Genomic DNA, 24,829 nt, shown 5'->3' with positions numbered 1-24,829 from the left:
AGTGAAGCACCTTCTACGTTGCTTGCTACCCTCAAGTAAAGGCTAGGCTCCTTAGAGTGGAAACCACAAGTCTTTTGTGGAAATCCAGTGAACCTCTTACTAGCCTGTCTCACCAGTTTCCATGTTCCTAGTTCTGTCCTCCTGCTGTCCTTCTTTCATGTCTAATCTCCCACTAATGCTCCCCCCTGGAACGTCTTCTGCATCTTTGCCCTCCTCAGTCTTGGCTTGCTGGAGTCATAGCTGACCTTAAAAGCCCAGCATGAGCAGAAGTTGGCTTTGACCTTCTAGCTTCCTGGGACCCTCTAGCTGAACTCTCTGGGACACTTCATCACTCTGTTTTTGCACCATGAGTTCTTTGGGAACGTGCTCACCTACTAATGCAAAACAAAGCTTTTGTCACTGTCACGGTCCTTAAACCACTCATCATGCGCCTTTCTCAGGGCAGGGAGCATGCATTCATTCACCAGATGTTTGCTGGTTCCAACGTGTGCCGCCCCACTCAGCACCGGGATGTAGATGACCCAGCAGCCATGGACCCTGCCCCATGGAGCTTACCTTCTAACAAGTGACACTCTCCACCTTTTGTTGAGTGCCTACTCTGTGTTAGACACTGAACTAAGCGCTTTTCCCCCCCCGTCATCTTTACCACACGTTCCGAGAAATGGGTTTTTCTTATCACCATTTTACCCATGAAGGATCTGAGGCTCAGAGGTGGTAGATAATTTGCTCAGGGTCCCATAGCTGATAAGGAGCAGAATGAGGTTGTGAAGCCAGGTCTGCTGACTTCCAAGTTCATAGTCTTAGCCCTTTACAAGGATCCCTGCAGGTGTTGGCACCTGAGTGTGAGTGAATCAATGGAGGACTGGGTAAGTGTTGCATGTCCTGTGTCTTCCTCTTTCATGATACCGTGTTCTGTTTCTGCAGATTGAGCCGTACATGCCGTATGAATTCACGTGCGAGGGGATGCTACAGAGAATCAACGCTTTCATCGAGAAACAGGTAAGGCTCTTCAGAAGTCCATCTGTCCTTGCTGTGTCCTACCTCCTGCTACCCCAGAGGACTCTCATGAACAGTTAAGAGTTTACCATGTTTCTGTGCTTATTTTCCTGATTTGGAGGACTCTACAGGCTAGAGAATGGCTTCTTGAAATTCTAAATTATGCACTCTCAGGGTCACTCCAAGGAGTCAGTCTGTCCTTAGGGTAAAAATGTTCTTTATGATGGTGGAAGGTCAAATGGAAACTTAAGGGAGAGACTGGATGGTTAAGATGAAAACGTCCTTCACCATCAGACCTGTGCCCTGCCTGGGTTCTAGGGGCCTAGCAAAGATTTGGGTCGGCAGGGAACAGAGAGATGGCTCAATATCTCTTTGGTAATTCCAAATATGTTCGGACTCTTCAGTGATTTTCAAACGTTTTTAAAAATAGGACCCGTTTTCAAATGAAACTTCACGTGAAATCCAAGTATATAAAACAGATAAAAGCAGAAGTTCACTTCCAAAGCAGAGGAGGGTTCCAAGGGTCCCACCACCCCGAACAGAGTTGGGAAACTATGTCTTGTGCTCGTAGAAGTAAAGGCCAAAAGTGTCATTGCTGTCGTTTTCAAACATTTTCATTCCGTAGGCTTCAAAAGCAACACAGAGCCAGAAATAGGCAGACTGAGCACCCCCGTGGGTAGGGGAATATGAACTCCTTGACCAGATGTCAGAAATAAGGGGCTCCTCTTAAAAGACAAAGCAGAGTGTCTTGGGGCAGTCATGAGATCTTGACACAATAGGGGGTGAGGACTCTGAAGGCTGAAAGTAGAAATGGCATGTTGAAAGTGGAAGTAGTTGCAGACTGCAGGCCAAGGCAGGTTTCAAAGGAAAGATTTGAGGCCACAGACCGTGGTGAGCAGCAGACGACCCTGAGTGCAGCCGCTGGACGGGCCGAGCCAGAGGCAGAGGCTTCAGGGTGCCAGGTTTGATGTTCTGAATTTTTGTGAGTGGCAAGAAGGGGGTGCAGTGCAGCCAGCCGCCTGGGTTCCAGCCCCTCCGCCAAGACTGTCTGGTTGTATGACTGGGATGTGTTAGTTTCCTCCCCTGCAAACTGAGGATAAAAATAGAACCTCATGGGGCTGACGGGAGGATTAAATGAGCCTAGTACATGTGAAGTGCTCAGAACAGGGCTAACACATACTGCTCCGTAAAGACACACTAGTGATGTTACTATATTATACATTAGTGTATTATATTCTTGTGTATTATTATATAACATAATATATTCTACAGTGTTAGACTTTACCACAGGAGCTGAGCATTTGAATCACTATCTCAGTCATTCTTCACATGACACCCAACTTAAGAATGACAGTATCATCATCCTAACTTGAGCAGCCCTTTACGTACCGACTTTATGCCAACACGTCCCAATGCATCATCTCATTTACCCTCACAGTAATCCTGGGAGGTGGCAGTCATCACCCCATTCTCTGGATAATGGGAACAGAGAGTCTTAGTCGCAGGGCTTAGTCTTGGAATCAGGGTTTGACGCTGGTTTGGTCTGAGCCCAGGCCTGCACCAGCAGCATTGCTGTGGGCCCGGGTGCCGGCACCTGTCCCAGAGCTATACTTCCCATCTTCTTTGATCTCAAGGAGCTGCTGGCCCTTCCTGAAGGTGCAGACAGGGCGACCGTGGCCTCTGACAGTGAGATTTAACACATCACAGCTTTAACTACCCTCCAAGGAGGCCAGGATCCTACTAGGATCCCTGCAGCTGCGTACGGAACCAACTTCTGCCTTTCCTGTCTCTGCTTCCTCTCAGGGAAAATGGTTACTCACCACCAGGTGTAAAAAGACTTTTTAAACTTTATATTAGAGTCTAGTTGATTTAGAATGTTGTGTACAACCTAAATCAATCAGGTGTACAGCAGAATGATTTCGTTTTACATGTACATATATCCATTCTTTTTCAGATCCTTTTCCCATGTAGGTTATTATAGAATATTGAGTAGAGTTCCCTGTGCTATACAGGAGGTCCTTGTTGATTATCTATTTTATATATAGTAGTGTGTGTATGTTAATCCCAAACTCCTAACTTATCCCTTCGCCACCCCTTCCCCTTTAGTAACCGTAAGTTTGTTTCCTATGTCTGTGAGTCTGTTTCTGTTGTGTAAATAAGTTCATTTGTATCATTTTTTTAGCTTCCACATGTAAGTGCTATCATATGATACTTGAAAAGACTCTTTATCACATTTATTTGAAGACTGTCTTTCTTTCTTCCCTAAGATTCTTGAGTCCCAGCCAGTCCTTAGAAGTTCTCATGTGGCCTGTTCTCTGTGAATCTATTACTAGGTTTCCTTTCAAACAGGAAGATCCCGTTCCCCAAATAGACCTTGTCAAATACTCTGGGATTCAGGGCCACACCTAGCTTGTTCCCCTTGACATCCAAGTGCCTAGCCCTCTGCCTGGCACAGAGTAGGTGCACAAAAGCCGAAGACATGAATAAATGAATGAGAAGGGGAGTGAGTGTGTGTGCTTGTTTTCCCTATGTGCCAAGAACCAGGAGGCTCATCTTGGCCCTTATGATTTGGAGAGCATCTTTTTTTTTTTTCTTTTTTTTTTTTTTTGCCGTACGCAGGCCTCTCACTGTTGTGGCCTCTCCCGTTGCGGAGCACAGGCTCCGGACGTGCAGGCTCAGCGGCCATGGCTCACGGGCCCAGCCGCTCCGCGGCATGTGGGATCTTCCCGGACCGGGGCACGAACCCGTGTCCCCTGCATCGGCAGGTGGACTCTCAACCACTGCGCCACCGGGGAAGCCCCCAGGGATTTCTTTTTTGCCTGCTGTTGTTTATTCATTCATCCTCTCTGAAAATATTTGCCAGCTGGAGGGGGCTGCAGACAGTGCTGGGAGTTGGGCAAGAAGAGGTGTCAAAGGATGAGGCCCTATCCTCAGGTAGCTTGAAGGTCAAGTTCACAGGCGATGCCGCTGCCATTGGTTACATCTGTAATAGTGACTACCCAGGTGCTTTGGGATCACGTAACTCAGATGCAGGGTGCGATGGGGGAGGGGAGGGAGAGTCTGTCTGGAAGCTCGCTGCGGGAGATGAGTCCTAAAGGCAAAGTGGTACAGAGAGGTCGCAATGCAAAGGCCTGGGGGTGAAAAAGAGAAATGGTGGTGAATTATTGGAAGCTTGGCTGTGACTGAAGAGAGAGATGATGTGAGAGAAGAGGTTGGAGGAGGAGACACATCATGAAAAGATGCTGAGGCTCAGCTGAAGAATTCAGAATTTGTTTCTGGGACAAGAAGCTAAAGAAAGGTTTTAACCCAGGAGTAGGGCAGTGATGCTCTCAGATTGGTGCTTTAGAAAAGTCATTCTAGGAATCTTGTGTTTGGGGCATTTCTTACTCAACATTCTCTCAGTGCTGCTAAATGAGCAATAAAGGGGCCTATTTTGAGTTTATCCCAGGCCTCTGGGGAGGGTTTTGTCAGAGCCATAATGTTGCCCCAAACCAGAGGGAAATTAGGAAGCCAAGACCCCACTGGTTCACAGATTGGGTCTTCTGCCTCTAACGATTAGCCCCAGGCTCTAGTGTTTTAGAGCTTGGGGTGTTCGTTATTTTTGCAGCCAAAAGAATATCTTCAAAGAGCAGTGAGGGGAGAGAGCGGTGTTCCTGGTATGAACAGGAAAGCCTCAAGCTCCGAAGGGGTGGTGGGAGCATAAGCTTCCCATCTCTTAAACTGTAGGAGCATCGCAGCCCTAATTAGGCTGATCTCTGCCTTCAGAGTCCTCCATGCGATCTGCTAGGGGAATAAGGAAGCTTTTATCCCAGAACCCTTTCAAGGTTGTCCATCATACTCACCCCAGGCAACAGGAGCCCAGGGAAGCCAATTGACAGCAATCGAGAAAGCCCCAGGTTTCAACATATACTCTGTACAGAGTGGTCGATAGCAGCTTGACCTACCCTACCAGCCTAGGCAGCACCAATGGGAACAAATCCTGGCTTTAGGAAAGCCACTTGCTTCTTCGCTCAATGCCCTCTCTCCCTTTACTGTACTAAAAATGTTGATTTGGATTGCACACTCTTTATTTATTTTTGTAATAAATGTATTTCTTTATTTATGGCTGCACTGGGGCTTCGTTGCTGTGCACGGGCTTTCTCTAGTTGCGGCGAGCAGGGGCTACTCTTCGTTGTGGTGCGGGGGCTTTTCACTGCAGTGGTTTCTCTTGTTGCAGAGCACAGGCTCTAGGCACGCAGGCTTCAGTAGTTGTGTCACGTGGGCTCAGTAGTTGTGGCGCACAGGCTTAGTTGCTCCGCAGCATGTGGGATCTTCCTGGACCAGGGCTCGAACCCGTGTCCCCTGCATTGGCAGGTGGATTCTTAACCACTGCTCCACCAGGGAAGCCTTGCATGCTGTTTTATATCAGCTCTCCAAAAGAGGCACTTGCTCCAGCAGCAGGAGTGTGTGCCAAGAAGAAAAATCCTTGTAATCTAAGATCAGGAGCACTCTTCTTCCCTAACCTGGGTGTGTCCAGGCCTGTTAAGGTTCTCCTTGTGCATTTCTTGGGAAAGACTTAGGTATTTGCCTCAGGCTGGAGAGTAGAGCAAGTTCTTGGCGATGTTGAGATTGATTTCTGAAAACCATGCACATGCTCTTCAGCCCTATTTTCTACTTTCTGTAAAGACCCTGCAAATACTCTACAAGACGACTGTGCTCATATCATTTTGCAAGGAGCTGTGTCACTTATGTGAAAAGCACTCTGGAGATACGGAGGGGAGAAAAGCGTTAGCTCCAAGAGCCTCAGTGGAATCAGCTTCAGCTCCTGGGAAATCCGGCTCATCGGGGCCCATCCCGAACTCCATGGGGCATGTTCGAGCCTGGCAGTGAAGCTGATTGGCAGGGTAGGGGGAACGGTAGAGTTGCCAGCTTGCAGGGGAAGAGGAAAAGGCGTAGAAACAGGGAGAAAGTTGGCAGTCACCTAGGAATGTTTCCTCTTTTGAAAAATCAGTGGTTGCTGTTTGCCCAGCCATTCCTGAACCCAGAGGGACTGGGTGGGTGATGATTTCATTGCTGGGCCCTGCATTGTGACAGCCAGGTTCACATCCTGGCTCTGCCCCCACTGTCTCGGTGACCTCCGTCAAGTTTCTAATCTCTCCGTGCTGTTTCCTCTTCTGTGCAATGGGGATACTACTACCTACCCCATAGGGCTGGTGGAGGAATCAGTAGATGAATACATGTTTAAGACAAAGAACAGTGCTTGGCACACAGTAGGTCCTCTGAAAGCCTTAACTACTTGCTGCTGCAGGAGCCCAGAAACCAATCGAGGTGTAGTTTTTTAAACAGCTTCATTCAGGTGTAATTTACAGAACCTAAAATTCACTCCATGTAAGGGTACAGTTCAGTGATTTTTTTTTTTTTTTTTTTTAGTAAATTGATAGACTTGGGCAGTTACCACCACAATCCAGTTTTATAACATTTCCATCACCCTAAAAAGCTCTTTTGTGCCTATATGCAGTCAGTCTTGGCTTGTTCCCCCAGCCCCGGAAAAACCCTGACCTGTGTTCTGTCTTTGTAGATTTTCCTTTCCCGGAGGTTTCTCATCTTAATGTTTGTGAGGTTCACGCATGTTGTAGCATGTGTTGGTACTTCATTCTTTTTTCACTGCTGAATAGTATTCCACTGCATGGATAGACCACGGTTTGTTTATCCATTCTCCAGTTGGGTCATTTCGTCCGTTGAGCTGTCGTGAAAAGTGGAGTGTTACCTTGAACATTCGCATGCGTGTGGACGTCTTTTTTGTTTCTCCCGGTAGACTCCTAGTCGTAGAAGAATTTGAAATGTGGGAGGTTTATGTCTGACTCTTTCCGGGTGAGCTGGTTGGCTCGTTGATTTGCAGTGTAAAGATCATCACAGAGATGAGTCACCACAGCTCAGCTCCACAGCCACCTTCTCTGTTGCCCTTGTGGAAATGTAAATTCGCACCCACTGCTGGGGATCAGCCCCAGGGGCCACCCGTGCACAGAGTTCACTCCTTTTGAGGACAGCACAGGCTGAGAATGGCAGGTACCAGCAGGCACCTGAAATGTGTTTAATCCAGTCACAATGTATTGGACACTTGTTCTGTGCTTGGCCCTGGATTTCCCAGCTATAAGATAGCTGGCTGAACTTGGCGCAAACCCCAGTTTCATGGCCTTGAACCTACACCACCACCCCCTTTTCTTTCTTTTTTTTTGCAAATTCCTGACCTTACTTCCTTTAGATCCTGCCCCCAGACCTGTATCTGAACCTGTCTTCTTGGTTCCAGACAATGTGCGTTTCCGCAGAAATCTACTTGCACCTGATATGTCATGGATGTAGTAACTCAAAGGTTTGGGCAGACCTCCACTCTGGGGGTGGGGGGGTTGTGGAAAAGATCCCACCCCATGCCACGGAGAGGGAGGCACAAGCCAGCCCGTCCACCTGGTGCTTCCCTCCTAGGGAGTCGCCTCCCTCTTCCCCCCACCCAGTCTTCTCCAGCTCTTTTGGTATTTGATAAATAACGTTTTCTCCATGCTGCTGCTTAGCCTTTGTTACAAAGGCAGCATCCATACTTCTTTTTCACAGTTCATTGTGTTCATTGGTTCCGAACATTACTTTTTCTCATAAATTTGTTGATTAATAAACCTTTCTTATTATAGTTACTCTAGGAGAATTTCATAGTCAAGCAAATTTAGGGAAATTTGGTGACTGGTTGAAATAATTACTAGAGAGGGATGCAGATGTTCTGTGTTCTAAGCGGGCTTGTTAACCAGATTGGAAATTACTCTTTATGTCTCCTCTGGTTGTATAAAGCTTCTGGGTTAGAATATTATTCTTTTCTACTTCTACTGTCAAAGCCCCACAATGCCAGAACCCTTCAGTGCAGTTCAACAGCTCTTTATTGAGCACCAGTTATCTGCAAAGCACCATGTTTATGATAAGCCACTAACTCCTATTTAGCCTACAAAACCCAGCCCAGAAGTCCCTATTTCCTGGAAGCCTTCTCTGATTGCTACCCCTACCCTTCTTCCCTTCCCCAGAGTTAATAATTCTCTCTCTCTTCTCAGTGACCTTTACATCCTGTTTGGACATCTGTTTTGTACTGTTCTGTCATTTTTTAAATGCCAGCCTCTCTTACTAGGTGGAGTCTTTGAACCCGGAGACTCTGTCTCATCCACATTCTTATTTCCAGCACCCAGCATAGGCTTTAATGATCATTTGTCAAGTTTTGAATGGATGCATGAGAAAACCTTCAAAGCCACCCTATGACATGAGCATTTCATGGAGGTTTATTGGACAAAGATGTGGGTCTGGCCTGAGGCCGTTCTCTCTCTCCCGCACTGTTGCGTGGCCTCCCGTCTCTCTGCTCCTGCTTCTTCTCCTGCCTTCCGTTCTCAGCTCAGTCACTCCTCTGCCCCGAACTCTCCAGTAGCTTCTGTCTCACTCCAAGGAACAGCCAAGGCTTTGCATGGGCCCCCAAAGCTCTGGGTACTCTGACATCCAGGACCTCCCAGACCCCATCTCCTCCCATCGCCGACCCCAGCGTGCACACACTGCTCAAGCTGCATGCAACTCCCTGCTCCTCCTGGAACCTGCTAGAAGCTTCGCTGTCAGAGCCTCCGATCTTGCTTTGCCTCTGCCTATCATGTCCTTCACACACACTTGCATGGCTCACGCCTTTACTTCCTCGGGTCTTTTCTTGAATGTCACCTTCTCAATGATGACTTATCTGAATACCCTCTTCCCCAACAGTCCCGATTCCTTTTCCTCACTTCATTCTTACTTAGAGCAATTATCACCTTTAATATATTACATATAATTGGTTTATGTTGTTTCTCTCTCTCCCTCACTGAAAATAAGCTCTATAAAGGCAGGTGTTTTTGGTTCCTTTTTTTTTTTTTTCCACCAAGTCACCCCCAAGGCCTAGAAGAGCCAACCCATGGTGTTATATTTATCAGGCACTTTTCTGAGCACTTTACACATTATAATTGACTTAATCCCCTCGACAGCTCTGGGAGGTGGCCGTTGATGTATTCTTCATTTTACAGTTGAGGAAACTGAGGCAAAGAAAAATTACGGAGCTAGCCAAGAGCATTCAGCTGCTAGATGGAGAGGCTGAGATTCAAACCCCAGCGGTTCGAGCCCCAAACCCTTATGCTTTTCTGCATCTTAGCAAGTATTTTATTGAATGAACAAATGAACGAGTGAGTGAGGAAACAGGGAGACAAGGCATGTCGGCATTGCCCTGATAGCTGGTGCTGAGGCTGAATGAAACAGAGGACCTCCAGCTTTCTGCGAGCACCCAGTGGGGCTGGCACCTGGGGGTGAGAAGAGGCTTATGACGGGCTGCTGCGTCAGTTGTGCCCTCCAAGCAGCTGGGCAAAGGGATGCCCCTTGTGGGCGATTGTCATATATAATCCAGGCAACTCACCTTCTCGCTCTGGACCCTGGCAGCAAATAAGGGTCTTCCTTGGAATGTTATCTTTAACATCTGTAGGTACCTTCTTAAGAGTCACCTCTTTTTTTTAACCTGACAGGAGTTATGTAAGGACAAGTGATATTTTCTCCATTTTCGATGTGAAAGTGGGCAGAGAGAGCGTGAGGGGCAGCTATGAAGTCTCCCAACTTGGGGCCAGAATCATAACTGAGATCCCCACTCCCTCCTGCCTCACCTGGTGTCATAGCGACTAAGGACACCTTCAGGCCTCCATCTGTTCAATTTTATCACCTTCAGGCTTTCCAGATGGTTCACCAGACCTTAAGAAGGGCCTGCTGCTCTTGGCACCATTTCTTTTTTTTGTTTTTAATTTATTTGATTGAAGCTTCGTTGATTTACATTGTTGTGTTAGTTTCTGGTGTACAGCAAAGTGATTCCATTATACATACATATAATAGTCTGCATCTGCTAATCCCAAGCTCCCAATCCCTCCTTCTTCCACCCACCTCCCCCTTGGCGACCAGCAGTCTACTGTCTTTCTGTGAGTCTGTTTCTGTTTCATAGATAAGTTCATTTGTGTCATATTTTAGATTCCACATATAAATGACATCATATGGTATTTGTCTTTGTCTGACTTACTTCACTTAGTATGATAACCTCTAGGTCCATCCGTATTGTTGCAGATGGCATTATTTCATTCTTTTTCGTGGCTGAGTAGTATTCCTGTATCTGTATCCATATCTACCTATCTATCGTCCAACCACAATTTCTTTATCCATTCATCTGTCGATGGACACGTAGGTTGCTTCCATGTCTTGGCTGTTGTAAATAGTGCTGCTGTGAACACAGGGGTGCATATATATTTTTGAATTAGTGTTTTCTCCAGATATAGGCCCAGGAATGGGATAGCTGGATCGTATGGCAACTCTAGTTTTTTGAGTAACCTCCATACTGTTTCTCATAGCGGCTGCACCCAGTATACATTCTCACTGACATATTTTCACTACTTCTAAACAGTTACCTGTTTAAATACAGCTTTTAGGTTGTTTCAAGTCTTCTGCTTCTCTTCTAACAATACTGCTGGGATTCCTGTGTCCTGTGTAGGTTTCTTTGCCCAATTGTGTCCCATACATCTGGGGTGAATTCCTACAAGTGGAATTCAGAGCCCAGGATCCTAACCCTAACCACTGGGTACCCCTGAGGGCTAGCCTGCCCCCCAGAAAGTTACACAAACATGGCTCTTCAGGGCTCCTGCCCTGACATCATCTTCTGCAGGTTGGGCGGCCCCGGAGATTCAGAAGAATTTTACTAGGGTTCCATCAACATCGTGCAAGCAGAGCAAGCTCTGGTTGCCAGTGGTGCATGAGTTTCCACCCTCAGTACCTGTTCAGGGTCGCTCCAGGCACAGCTGAGATGAAAGCTGGGGTCCCAGGGCAGAGAGAGTTCCCACTCCGCACCTGCCCGTTCCCTGGTCCCACTGCGTCTTTCTCCTCAACACTCAGCTTCATAACTAGGCTGCCCGTTCACCATGCTGCACAGGTTACTTCCTGGTCTTCCCCGCCCGTGACTTCCTTGGATGTGTTAATTTCCTGCGCACCCTCCAGATCCTAGGAATGACCACCCAGCCCCATCCTGAGCATGCCGCCACCTTCCATGCCTCGGGGCGCCCCTCCCTGCAGGGGATACCAGCTTACTTGACCTCCTGTCACACATCCTCAGACTGTTTCTCTAGCCGTTGAATCTGTGTGTTACAATTGTTTTCAACCAACAAGCACTGAGCCTCTATCAAGACCACGACCCCGCAACAGTCCTCTCCCAGATGCCTGCAGACTCCTTGCTGTGCTCCTTTGCTTCCCAAAGTTGAAACCAGCACTCACAAAACAGTGTCATATTAGGTGACCGCCGAATTAGGTAGACACTGAAAATGTCTTTGGAATTAGGGCGGAGGGAATAGAACGGCTGGTGAAGGTGGATCTGGAGATGGGCTTTCAAGCGTGGAGGCTTTAGCTCGATTGCATCATTGTAGGTGGCGATACGAACGAATAGCCCCCGTTACTGGCAGACACAGTGCTGTGCACAGAAAGCCAAGGCCAAGACCGTGTTCTAGCTGAGCTGGGTTCCAACCCAAGTCTGTCTGGTCCTGCCTCCTGCCCCTCACTGCTCTCCCATGACCAGGTGCCCGGCCCCCTTGTTGGGGCTCGTTGGCAGACTGGGGACCCCCACTTGCATCCCCGGTCCCTTGGCTGATGGTTTTATTGTCATTCCAGGACTTCTGCCATGGGCAAGTGATGTGGCCGCCCCTGAGTGCCCTGCAGGTAAAGCTTGCTGAGCCCGGGCAGTCCTGCAAGCAGGTGTGTCAGGAGAAACAGCTCATCTGTGAGCCTTCCTTCTTCCAGCATCTCAACAAGGACAAGGACTTGCTGAAGTAAGTGCTGGAGCACGGGAGAGGCAGCTCAGCCTGCAGCTCGCCTCTGGGTCAGAGCTGGGTTGCGAGGGATGAGGTTTTCCTTTCTAGGCTCGTGGGCTGTTGGAATAAGATGCGGAAAAGGTTATAGCATGATCCCACCGCCCCCCTCCACCCAGAGAAAGTTGGTCCAGCGCTTTTATTGTTAAGTAGATGAGGTCACCTGGCCTGCTGATATATTTAGAATTCGAATAGGGGTGTTTTGTTTGCATAAATAACGGGAAGTCGGGGCTTGGAGATGGCGGGAGGTGTTCGGTTTGCTAATTGGTACCCAAGAACCATGGGAGCCGAGATGGGCACAGAACCACAAGCACGGACGGACCCGCCCCTGAGGTCCCCTGGCTGTAGCTAGGTCTGCAGAGTCAGGGAGTCTGGAAGAAATGAAAAATACGGGCAGGGAGCTAGCACAGCACTGCCCGCAGCAAGTTTCCCTGCCACCTTCCCCTCCTGCAGCCCCATCTCCTTTTGTGCTTTATTCCAGCCCCTTTGAGGGCGTGAGCAGGCCTGGCTTTGCCGGGTCCCTGAGCAGGGGTGCAGGTGCAGCAGTGGGATCACAGGCCAGAGCGAGCCAGGAAGGACCTTCTCTTTTGCTGGGATTTCTTTTCTCGTGCTGCTTGTGTTACTTGCAGTCACACCATTCATTTCCCTTTGCAGCGGCATTTTGAGTTTGGTGTTTGCACTTTCCAGGTTTCCATGTGAAGTTTCTTCTGGCCTCTGACTCATGCCCCCTGTCAGTGCTGAATCTGTTCCTCGATATTTATCACACCCTCCCTGGGCCACAACCTGGTTAATTACCTGTCACCCCTTCCCAACCTTAAGAACTCTTAATGCGGTGTTTTCCCCTGAGGGATTTGCTATCCCAACCCTAGATATTCCGCACAGCTGTGGTTCTGCCCCCGGTCTTTTTTTTTTTACATCTTTATTGGAGTATAATTGCCTTACAATGATGTGTTAGTTTCTGCTTTGTAACAGAGTGAATCAGTTATACATATACATATGTCCCCATATCTCTTCCCTCTTGCGTCTCCCTCCCTCCCGCCCTCCCTATCCCACCCCTCTAGGTGGTCACAAAGCACCGAGCTGATCTCCCTCTGCTATGCGGCTGCTTCCCACTAGCTATCTACCTTACGTTTGTTAGTGTATATATGTCCATGACTCTCTCTCACACTGTCACAGCTCACCCTTCCCCCTCCCCGGGTCCTCAAGTCCATTCTCTAGTAGGTCTGTGTCTTTATCCCCGTCTTACTCCTGGGTTCTTCATGACATTTTTTTTTCTTAAATTCCATATATATGTGTGTGTGTGTGTGTGTGTGTGTGTGTGTGTGTGTGTGTGTGTGTGTGTGTGTGTGTGTGTGTGTGTGTGTGTGTGTGTGTGTGTGTGTGTTAGCATATGGTATTTGTCTTTCTCTTTCTGACTTACTTCACTCTGTATGACAGACTCTAGGTCCATCCACCTCATTACAAATAGCTCAATTTCATGTCTTTTTATGGCTGAGTAATATTCCATGTATATATGTGCCCCAGTCTTGAAGAGGATGTTTAAGGAACAGAGTGGGGACTTCCCTGGAAGTCCAACGGTTAGGACTCCACGCTTCCACTGCAGGGGGCACAGGTTCGATCCCTGGTCAGGGAACTAAGATCCTGCACGCCGTACGCACCCCCCTCCCAAAATAATAATAATAATAATAATAATAAGGCACAGAGTGGACTCAGGGCTCGCAGCTTGCTGGTCCCTGTTCTGGCTTCACACCCTTCTAGAGCGTGGTTGGCCACCGTGCTCATCCATCAGCACACACATGAGCACACTCATCCATCAGCACACACATGAGCACACACATGAGCTCATCCATGTGCACACACATGAGCACACTCATCCATCAGCACACACATCCATCAGACCACTCATCAGCCTAGTGGTCTGAGCTGCCCTGATCCTGCCTGTAAGTCTTACTACCTTCAAGTGTGGTATAAAACCCTTTTTAGAGAAAGCGCGTGGTCTCTAGCGTCGCGCCTACAGGGATGCTCTCCTGAGTGGGGATGTGGACGATGCTATTTTTTCTCGTTCTTTTTACGTGAAGACCCGGATCAGAGGTGGCCTCGATTCCACCATCAGAATAAAGGCCAGGCCGGCAGAGTCGGTCGGCGGCCTGCTCTGCAGCCAGTGGAGCCTTGTGGGAGGGAACACTGGTTTGACGTCTATGGAAAGCCCTGATGGTGCCAGAAGCTTCCATCTCCAGAGCACGTATCCCAAATTCTAGGTCCGGGGGGAGCTTGCCACTCGCCCCTTTTGCAGACGGCTCCCATAGCAAAGTGGCTTTCTGAGAACCCCGAGTGTCTCCCTCTGTTTGAGCGGACGTCTGGATGCACGGGGGGCAGACTGCAGAGCGTCTACACAGAACTGTCTACGTGCAGCCGCTGCCCCAGCGCTGGAGGAGGGAACCCGGACGGGACCCTCAGCAGCGGCGGCCTTCCTGGCCAGCCTGGAGGCGGGGCTCCCGGGGCTCGCTCTCAGAGAGCACGGGGCCCACCACAGCCCGCCCGTCTGCAGGCCCAAGGGCTAGGTCCCGCGGAGGCACAGGACAGGGAACCAAGGAACCAGTTTCCTCTGTCCCCATCAATGTCCTCACCTGTGAGATGGGGACAGCGCGGGTAATGATGAGAGAAGATGCAGCTGGTGCTGCAGGCAGAGCAGAAAAGCCCTGTCTTGCAGAGAGCTTGGGCAGCGGGGCAGGCCCGAGGCCCCCAGGCTGAGACCAGAAACGCCAGTGCCCTGCCACCTCCCTGCCCACCCCCACCCCCGCCCGCCGCCGTCTTCCAAGCTGAGCCCAGGGAGCAGAAGGCCTTGCTGTGGGGCGGCCGTGGGGTTACTAAACGCCCCTCCCACCCCATCCCCTTGTAGACACGTGGGTTTTCTTCCTAGGAGGCTGCCGTGAATGCTGAGTTTGCAGTAGAGCCTCCTGACGTTAATCTTCTGTGCGCAGGAGCCCTGGTGAATACCTTGCCTCTGCACTTGTAAATACCGATAACGTCGTGAAAGCCCGGCTCTCTGGCGCGTCTGTTGAAACCCTCTTCAGTGAGGCAGTCCTGGCTTATTCGTGTTCATGGCCGGTTAGCAGCGAGCTGCTGCTCTTTCTTCTCCAGCTTGGGGCCTGGCTCTGAGTTTAAGCTCCTCTCCGTCTTCGGGTGTCCCCGGCCTGTCCTCGCTCTGCCGTGTGACCTGATGTGACTTAAGTAGAGCCCTTTGGAGCGTCCCGTGCTGTCGTCTTAAATCGGGGAGTCAGGCAGGGCGAGGTGGGAGTGATGGAGAGGCGACCACAAACTCCTGTGCACGGAGCATGCGTGATTCGGGTGGCACCCAACCTGACCCAGACCGGGGCCGGAGTGGCCGGAGGACAGAGGCTCCAGGCAGAGCCAGAGTCCGGGCTGGTGGGACCCAGGGCGGGCGCACCTCGGCTTCCGAAATGGGAACGTGCGTTAGCGGCAGGCTTCCTTCGTGATGTTGCGACCTTTACAGGTTGTACCTTCTAAAAGATTGATTTATTGAGTGTGGGTTGGTTGGTTTGAAGAACAGGAATTCTAAGCCATGAGGCCTGGACTGTGAGCTCGTGGGCACCTTCGGAGCAGGGAGGTGGCCCTGAGTCAGAGTGGTGACGAGGGAGCTTGGGGAGACTTGGTGGATACGGGGCAGGGCTAAGGAGGATGGGGCGGGGGAAGGAGTAAGACCGGCCGGTGGGTCCCGCTTCCATCCCTTCATCCTGAGTGGGTCTGTGTCGGGAGAAGGGTGGGCGGCTTCCCTCCTCTCAGGAAATAGGCAGCCCCACGGGAAGGGGGGCTTTGCCCTTCTCTTCTTCAAGGGCTATGAACTCTACACTAAGGGCTGAGGGGCCTCGGAAGCCCCAGCTCCCATCCCATGAGAGAAACCACTGAGGCCAGCTGGAGAGAGGTGAGGACCACAGGGGCCCACAGAAAGGAAACAGCACAGCGCACCACAGGTCTGAGCGGGGAGTGTGTGTGTGTGCGCGCGTGCATGCACGCGTGTGTGCGACACAGACATCCCAGGAACAGAGAGGCAGAAACGGCCACACGCACGCCCTGAAGAGGCGAGGGACCACAGCAGAGCATGAGGATGTGCTCCAGCCACTGGGAAGGTCTCCTCGGCAACAGCTGAGGACTGTGGCTCACTAGCTCAGCAAGGATGCTAGAGGGGCCTTCCCGACCGCCCGGGGCTTGTGGGACGGAGACCTGCAGCTAACAGAAGGGAGAGCTCCCCAGGGTAGGGGGTTGGGTCACACCCATGGGTGGCTCCGGTGCCCCTCAGCTAAACCGCTGGGGAGCTGCCTGGGGACGGGTCCCCTGTGGCTCCGGGGACCACCTGCTGCTTGAGTGCCTCGTGGTCATCTCTGGGCATCGGCCCTGGGCCGGCTGCTGCTGTTGCAGCCTCGTGGTCACGGGCGCACGTGCTCGCACCCCAGGAGGCCGGGCCTGGAGTCTGAGTCCAGGAGACCAGAGGCGGGAGGAGGGTTTCTTCCTGGCTCCTGGCAATTCTCCCCCTTGCCTCGGGGTCTCAGATGAGTTGTGGAGATTTCCACGCTCCTGACGAGCAGTGTACCAGGCAGATGGCTCGAGTTAAGACACAGCAGCTGCTGTAATTCGCCTAAATAAATAAATAGCATGAGCATGAATCTGGATCCCAGCGCCGCATTCCATATGGCAGCTTTTCACGCACAGTGGAGCTCTGGAGACCCCTTTTTGTGTTGGCCAGGAGGAGTGTCCTGTGAGGGAGCTGGTAGCCCCTGTCTCCGGCTCAGGTTTCCTTAAGACCTCCACGTCCCACCCTCGCCATGCCTTCTGGGTGCCTCCGTCTCCCGGCTGGCTTACCTAACATCAAGGGGTATCGGGCCACTTAGAGAAGCCGCAGAGCTCCCTGGCGACTGCAGCAGCAAGATGGGCCGGTGCTGCCCTCCTGGGCACCGGGAGCCAGGCAGGCAGCCTCGGAGAGCTCGCCGGAAGCCCCAGCAGACGCACTGGGAACCACCAGGAGGGCAGGTGGGCCCCAGCGGTTAGTTGGCGGGAGGAAGAAAAAAGAGGGCTCAGGAGTAATGGGGGCGCCATGTGCTCTTCCCCCGACACTTGGAGGCTTTCCAGAGGCAGCAGGAGACCTCAGGTTCCACATCCAGGTCCCCTCCCTACCGGCAAGAATCAAGACTTCCGTGAACAAAGCAAAACAGAGATGGTTGGCACGTGTGTAAGTTCTCACTGCTGGGCAGAGGAGGAAGGTGGCGTAGCCCAGCCCGCGTCGGCCGGGGCAGGTGTTGACGGGAATCATGATAGGTCTCGTGTGTTGAATACTTCCCAGAGCTAGACTCTGCCAGCTGCTCGATAAGCATTAATTTAATCCCTGGACCTTCCCTGTGAGGGAAGGATTTCTCTATCCCCATTTCACAGAAGAGGAAACAGACACAGAGAGGCTCAGTCATTGGTCCAGGGCCACACAGCTCATAAGAGATGAAGCCGGGACTCAAACCCAGATCTGTCTGGCCCTCCTATACCACCTTCTCTGAACTGGTCCCCACCAGCCATGTGGGGTACAGGGGACAAGGTGGGTAGGACCCAGGTACCCCAGGTAAGAGGAGAACTTACGTGGCTCTTCTTTGAAATGAGGCCAACACGGTTGGAAACAGAAACATCCGGTTCTCCTTCGCCCCCCCCCACCGCCCCCCAGGCTGTGGTCCCAGGCTGAGAAAGCAAAGCCACAGGGGTCTCCAGCCCACAGAAAATTCACCTGTTGGGAGACTACGGCACAGGGGCAAGAACACAGACCTGGGATGATTCAGTCCCTGCTCTGCGCACCCAGAAACCTCAAGCTGGGGACAGGGCTGGGGTGGGGGTGTTACTGTTGCCACCGTCCTCCAAGGTCCAGTGACTCAGGTCCAGGACGGCACCTTCCCCAGCAGACCGTCTGACTGCTGTCCAGTGGGGACTAAGGCCATGTAACAGGGGTATCTTGAAGCCATTAATTGAGAAAATTAAATATAGTTTTTAAAAAACATGTAAATAATGCCTATCTTTCCCCCAGTCTCACTCCTCAGAAGTAAACGTTGTTAAGTCTTTAGTGTATAGTCTTTCATGACTTCTCTCCCTCGCCCCCCTCCTCCCCTCGCCCCCCTCCTCACCCCGCCCCCCGTCTCTCTCTCTCTCTCTGTCTCTCTCACTCACACACGCGTGCGCACGTCGGTACACCGTACATCCTGTCGTTACCTGCCTCACTCGAGGACAGCTCTCATGCTGATGCTCGCATTTCCACCTGTCCTCTGTCAAGGGCTGCATGTAACTCTGATGGTACAGATGAGCCAGCGTTGATTCAGCCATTTCCCACTTGCTGAGTATTCAGGTTATTTCCAGTTTTTCTCCATTACGGACAGTGCTTCGCTAAGCAGCCTTGAACACATAGGCCCACACACGTGTCCAGGCACACACATGCCTTTCTCGAGCCTGGATTTCCAGAGGTGAGAGAATGGCTGGGTCAGAGGCTGGCTGACGTTTCATTTCTACTGCAGGAGCCCCGAACGAGCTCCCCACGCCTCGGACGGTGGATAGGAGGAGGCAGGGGTGAGGCTGACCCCTGCATCCCTAACCCCTTTCTCTTCCCCCGCAAGGTACGAGGTGACCTGCCAAAGCTCAGAGATGGCCAAGGACATCGTGGTGCCCTCCTTCGACCCCAAGAACAAGCACTGTGTGTTTCAAGGTGACCTCCTGCTGTTCAGCTGTGCTGGCGCCCACCCCAGGCACCGGAGGATCTGCCCCTGCCGGGACTTCATCAAGGGCCAGGTGGCTCTCTGTAAAGACTGTCTCTAGCAGCCACCGGCTCGTCCCCGCACGCACTCTCCTGGGGAAGACGGTGGGCAGAAATCATTCGGGGACTTTCGCCAGAGCCTGAACTCTTTTGGCGGGAGGTCTCGATTTGGTATTGCTCCCGCTGCGGTCGGAGGATCACAGCGGAGTTCTCACCAAAACAAAAGGAGAGTCGACATCAGGCCGGGGAGCCTGGCTTCTCCCTGGCACAAATTCATTTTTAATCTTGGAGGAGCTACTGTAGGGAGACTGTCTATGCAGCTGCTCCAGGGTAGAAAGAGAATCTCAAGATTCATTTAAATGAAACAAAACCAGAGGAGGAATTGCGCTAGTTGGAAAGGACTTCGTATGGGAACATTCCTAAACCCATTAATTTATTTATTTGGGAGGGAGGGAGGGGGAGCTGGGGAGGGCAGAGAGGGATTGATCATGTGTCTTGTAACTTCTTCGATCTTCCTCTGTTCCTTCACTATAATATTACTACTGTCTGCTTTGGGCAGGGTGCCCTGTGGGGTTGGTGGCATGCTTAAGGGCAGCTATGGGGACCTAGCTCCTCGAAGTGGTTGGTGGCAGAACAGAACAGATCTTGTGTGCTTGCCACACGGCAGCTAGGGCACGGGCAGCCCCTGGCGTGCGGGGATATGCCTGTGTGGTCCAGAGAGCCCACGGGGATCAAAGATGGGCTGCTTTGCAGCGAGAGGCTCCTTTCCTCTGTCCCACCCCATCCCCAGCCGAAAACACACACGCACCCAAACCCACACCCACATACAACCTTGGCTGTCATTTCTGGTTAGGATTAGAAGAGCTACCCTTGGAGCTCTTGGAGGCCGTGCTCTTTGCCCCTTCAGAGATTTGTCTTCGAGCTGAGATTTGGACGGGAGTGAAGCTGGTCTTAGGGACCACCAGAGCCGGGTTCTGGACGGATGGGCTCGTGTTGTATTCCCTCTAATGTCTGATGTCACTGAAGTCCAGGGAATGGGGCTCTTGGTGAACCTGATGCCGGCTCGGGGAGCAAGGGCGGGCCAGGATGCATGTGCCCTGTCCTGGCCCCTCACTGTGAGTGTGGGTGCGGCGTGCAAGGGGCAGGAGCGTGATGCTGGCTTCTACTCAGGCACAGATATTTGTGGGGGGCGGGGGTGGTGAGCCGCTTGGCAGGTTGGACCAAACCGTGGAGTCACCCCCCCCAGCTTTTGTGTGAGTTCCCCCCGGTCCTGCACACCACCCCGTGCCTCAGTGCTGTGCGTGTAAGCGTGTATGTTTCTGCGATGCCCCTGGCATCTCCGTACTGCTAAGAGCGAGCCCTCTTCTCTCTCTGGCGGAACGGCCCCCTTATGAGCTGTCCCGTGATCCGTCCAGACCTCACTCATGCTTCTGAGTGCCTTGGTCGCCGAGCAGAGCAGCTGGGCAAGGCTAATGGCCTGGGTGGGCCTTCGGGACATGAGGTTGAAGTTAGAATTCTGCTTTCTGAGGACCAGATGGAGTGTGGAGACTTGAGTTATGGGAAGTTAGATTCCGCCTGCTTCTAGATTCTTCTTGGGTGTAAAATTAATATCGAGCACACAGCCAGCCATTTTTTCTTAGACCCTCTGTGGGTCTTAATTGCACCTCCCATCTTAGAGAATGGAGGGAGGGAGGAAGGGCAGCCGGGGTCTCCCCGACCCCATAGGTGGCCCACATGTGCCAGGGAGAATGCTGGCGGGGAGGTCTCTCTGCTCTGAGCGCGGATGCAGGGGCCCGCCCGTCACAGCCTGGCTGAGAAGAGCAATAAGGATGGAGGGTGCGAGTGCCTGGGTGCCTTGAAGCTTTGCAAGGGCGGTTTCCCGCAGTGGGAGTGCCATCCCTGCTGTGGGGAACTGCTTTTCCCTACAGATGGGACTCCTGGCTGCAGCCTCGCTGGTGGCAATTTGCTTGAGGGCCCAGGCCTGCAATTCCTGGGCCGGTGCTGCCCTCTTCTGGGCTCTTCTGGGAGCTTCCAGTGCTGAGGACGTGAGTGCCGGTGTTTGACCAGCAGGGGGAGCCGGCGGGCCGAGACCAGTTTCCCACTCGGCCAGATAAAGCCATTTTGCGAGAGAGCTGTTACAGCCAACCCAGGAACTCTGAAAGCAAGGAAGTTGGAAAGCCCTGTTCTCAGAAAGATGCTGTGCCGGGCTTGTGTTCCAGAAGCTGCAGGGATTGTTTGCTGGCTGCCCCTGAGCTCAGGGACTCTCCGCCTTCTGGAGAATTCCTCTTCTCCACGTCAGGACTCTAAGGTCAGGCAGCCAGGAGAGCACCTCCCCCATTTGAAGATTCCTGTGGCTTCCCCCCCATTTCTAGTAATGGAAGTAAGCCAGAGCTCTCTGCCTACAGGGCTGCTGCTCCTGGGGCAAAGAAACCCACACTCCAGTTCTTGAGGGCATTATGAACAGAGGCGGCGACACTGAATGTATACTGGCTCTCAGGCCTCCACACACGTGGCCCAAGTCTGGTCAGCGACCCAAGAGGACATTGGGATAGGGACCTCCATCTGCCCTGCACAGGAAGGGGTGCGATTCCTGCCTGCCCTGGGAGAGGAGGGCACCTCTCAGAGTGTGGGCTGGGAGCCTTCGATGGTTTTGCCGATGCCAATCTTAATAGAATCCTAAACCAATTAATTGGTAATTGATGACAATTCCACAGGGAGAGAAATCCCCAATCAGGATTAGTGTCTTCTTGTGCTCTGAGCATCTCTCATCTCTTGCCTGGTCTTTAGTTTTCATACATTTTTTTCCTAAAAGATTTGGGATTTTTTTTTTTTCCCCTCCACTGTGATCCTAAGTTCTTAAAAAAAAAAAAAAAAAAAAAAAAACTCGAGGGAAAACATTTAATTTATTAAAGGAGAAAAAGCTTTCCTTTCAAATGTAAAGACTTTCGGGAATAAAAGTTCCTGAAAGGGGAAACACTTCTCCCGCCAGTAAACAGCTCATTTATTTCTTGTATGTAATTCGATTTGCACAAGTACAATTGGAGAAGCTTTTTGCATTTTTGCTTAGATTCGGTTTTGTCACTGCTTATAGTTTACTTTTTGTGTGTTTTGCTGTATGTTTGGAGATATTTCTTTGGTGATATTTATTTTTTCTCTGAGGTGCCTTTTCACTTTCGGGTTCGTTTTCGGAATGTGGGGTTGGTTTTTGGAATCTGGGTTTTGTTGAAGGAAGCTAGCAGACTCCTCCAGCTTGGAGATAGGACATGCCCTGGCATCACTGCGGGCAACTCAGGCTGGGCGCCGGAAATGCCCTCCAAGCCCCCCCCCGGACCATAGTGTAGGGGCACATACACCCCCATGAAGCCATGAGAACCCCCAAGAAAAGGTCTGACTTCCTCCAGACCAGCCCATACTTTCCCAGGCTGCTCGGCCAGGTCTTTGGGTTTGGGGACTGCTGGCTGACACGTGCCACCCCGGGAGCTTGGTGAGGTCTGGCTGCAGCAGAAAACCAGCCCTACCTGAGGGGTTGCACTGAAGGGAAGCAGGCCCTGCTGAACTCATGGAAGCACTGGCCCAAAACCACTTCATCTGGTTAGCAGGATGAAGGGGAAGAAATACACACCCCCTTTTTTTGTTTCTTTGGCAAACGTGGGGTTCGATAAAAGTGACTACTCAGCTTCCCGGTAAGCTCACTTTGGGGCGCCCCAGTGCAGCTCACTTGTAGTGAAGCCACGAGTGTGACCAGGTAGACAGAAACTGTTCTGTTTATGGGTGGATTTGTGCTTTTTAGACCAGACCAAGGCAGCCCACCCCATTCTCCGAGGTGGTTTACCTAGATTGTGTATTTAATGGGAACATTGCCACCCTCTCCCATGCCCCCCGCAATTCTTGATTTTAAAAAAAAGGTCTGTTAACGACAGGCTCAGTTGTGTCACTCTCCCATGCCTGGAATGTTGTATTTATTGAAAAGTATTTTCATTTCTACACTGGCTTCATTCTAACCCCATCCATCCCTACGGGGCTGCAGAGCACCTTTGGATGGATGTAGAGAGATTCAGACTTCTTTAGGAAGGTAGGAATTTCCTAAAGCACAGGGCGGGTTCCTTTCCTTCTTGTGGGCTTCAACAAAAAAAATGGAAAACCAAGTTTTTATAGCAAAAGGCCAAATTAGCTGTCTAGTGTCCAATGCAGAAAAAAACTACCCTAGCTTTCTTAGCACTTAGGGTTTTTGTGAGGATTCAGTTTAGCAGTGAATTAGCAGTGTTTAGCAGTGTCTGGCATATAGTAAGCCCTAGTGAGTGTTAAATATCGTTGTTATTTGCCTTTCATAAAATTCGAGAAAAAAAGAGCTGAGCTCACTTCCTATCCTTGATTCAAAAGTAATACCTACGGGAGAATACTCCCAAGTTGATGGAATGTTGTAGGACGTAGTGGTGGAAGATACCTGAGTCCTGTGTCCACCCTGCTGGTTAAAATGCACTGACTGGAAAATATGCCTGACTGCAGCCCCAGATGGAACTGGGCCACAAGAATTAGCAAACTGAACATAAGAGGGTGACCTCTGGCCACATGCTGCGGACCGCACCCCACTCAGCTTCTGGATCCTTCCAGGGTTTTGCTTTGCAGAACTTGGTGAGCTGGAAATTCAAATGAATTCTCTGACAGACTGTCCCCTTAAAGTTACCCATCTTTCTCTGAAATGCAATGATAGAGGCGTTTCTGTTTTTTATTGAAGGGGAAAGGAATGACCAATTGAACTTAATCGCTCCCCAGGAAGCCCCTTTTGGCGCCCCCTGCTGGCCAGGGTGGCTCCTGCACTGTCCAGTGCAAGAGGATCAGGCTCCCAGGCTGGTTAGTTGTCACGTTTCTCTCGCATTAAAGGTTATTCTATGGGGGTGGCGGGGGCGTCTTCAGAGCTCCAAGAGGCTACTCGGGGCTTAATGTTGTTTTCCCAGATCACCTGAATGTCAGTTCGCTTTTTTTTTTTTGGGGGGGGGGTGGTTTCAGCCTCTTGCTTCCCTAGATAGGTTTAGAGTTGTATCTCCTCTCCTATCTTGGCCCTATTCTGCATAGATTGCATTTGTGGAAAATGGAGGACTATGTTGGAGTCTGGTGTCTTTTTCAGATCCTCTGGATTCTCTTCAGCTGAATCAGCAGTCATTTAAGATCGGAACTTACCTTCTTCAAAGCATCATTTCCTCTATTCTTCCCAGATCTTGTGGAGCCTTCAGATTACCCCCCAGCCCCCCACATCCGGTGAGGCACGACAAAGGGATGCAAGGGCAGCCGTGCGCTCGTGCGTCGGGCAGGGCCCCGTCTGGGTCCGTGGGGGGCAAGGGTGGTCCTGGAGGCTCAGAGCCTTTGCGGTGCTGGAGGGCTCCCTGGGCCAGCCGGCCGGGAACCTAGCACAGGCAGCCATCTCTGGCACAGCTGAGATGGAGCAGACGTGGGATGCCTTTGCTCACCGGCCTGCCCGGGTATGAACAAGAGTGCAAGTCTATGCCAAAGGAGATGGTGACGTCCTTTCTGCTGTAGTTGCTGTCACAGCCTTGATGTCTGTAAGCTAATGGCCATTCGCGTCTGTGTCTTCAGCCAGCTCCTGGTACAACCGTTTTCTACTGTTCACTTCTGGGGTTAAGTAGTGCGGGATTCTGCAAATAAGGTGTTGCTGTCAAATGTACTGTACCGGCGTAGGGGGCACGGCTTTGTTTTCCACTGTTGTAGAGAAAACTAGGGAGAACTTTATTTTTCAATAAACTTTTCTTGTGTGGCAGATGGAAGTGATTTGGGGGCGGGGCGGGTGGGGACCCCGTCCAGCTGCACCCCCAGCAGTGGCGGCTGCTGACTGCGCCTCGCCGTCTGCAGGTACACTGCCGAAAATGCTGATACGAAGGTAGGTTTAAGGAGTTGGGGAGGTGGGGGGCTCGCCATGGAACACCCACCAGCACTAATTGCAGAGCACGCTCACCTAGAAGGGAATTGAGTTTGCAAGTAGACTGTTGTTTGTTTTGTCGGTAACTGTACTACATCAGATGTTTAAAAATCTTGAAGGATGGACTAGCAAGATAGCCCTTAAGAGGCTGAGGGCTTATTAGACCGGGAACATGTTTCCCCTCTTCAGAGAGAGCACTTTGACCCC

General features: G+C 51.2%; 1 protein-coding gene and 1 long non-coding RNA gene across 2 annotated transcripts in view; both read left to right on the top strand.

Moving 5' to 3' along the window:
- Positions 1–19,109, top strand: part of MGAT5 (alpha-1,6-mannosylglycoprotein 6-beta-N-acetylglucosaminyltransferase) — a 364,482-nt gene extending 345,373 nt beyond the window's left edge. Inside the window, exons 16-18 of the mRNA XM_060151522.1 lie at positions 925–999; positions 11,701–11,858; positions 18,554–19,109. Of these exons, the coding sequence (XP_060007505.1) occupies positions 925–999; positions 11,701–11,858; positions 18,554–18,752 (432 nt within the window). The 3' untranslated portion in view covers positions 18,753–19,109. The remainder of the gene's footprint in view (positions 1–924; positions 1,000–11,700; positions 11,859–18,553) is intronic.
- An 86-nt stretch (positions 19,110–19,195) lies between these two features.
- Positions 19,196–24,460, top strand: LOC132522410 (uncharacterized). The gene is made up of 2 exons (XR_009541195.1): positions 19,196–23,541; positions 23,816–24,460. It is a non-coding gene; the product is annotated as an uncharacterized LOC132522410 (long non-coding RNA).
- The last annotated feature ends 369 nt before the right edge of the window (positions 24,461–24,829 follow it).

Source organism: Lagenorhynchus albirostris, chromosome 6 (assembly GCF_949774975.1).
Source record: "Lagenorhynchus albirostris chromosome 6, mLagAlb1.1, whole genome shotgun sequence".
Taxonomy (NCBI): Eukaryota; Metazoa; Chordata; class Mammalia; order Artiodactyla; family Delphinidae; genus Lagenorhynchus; species Lagenorhynchus albirostris.
This window is presented reverse-complemented; position numbering and strand designations above follow the sequence as displayed.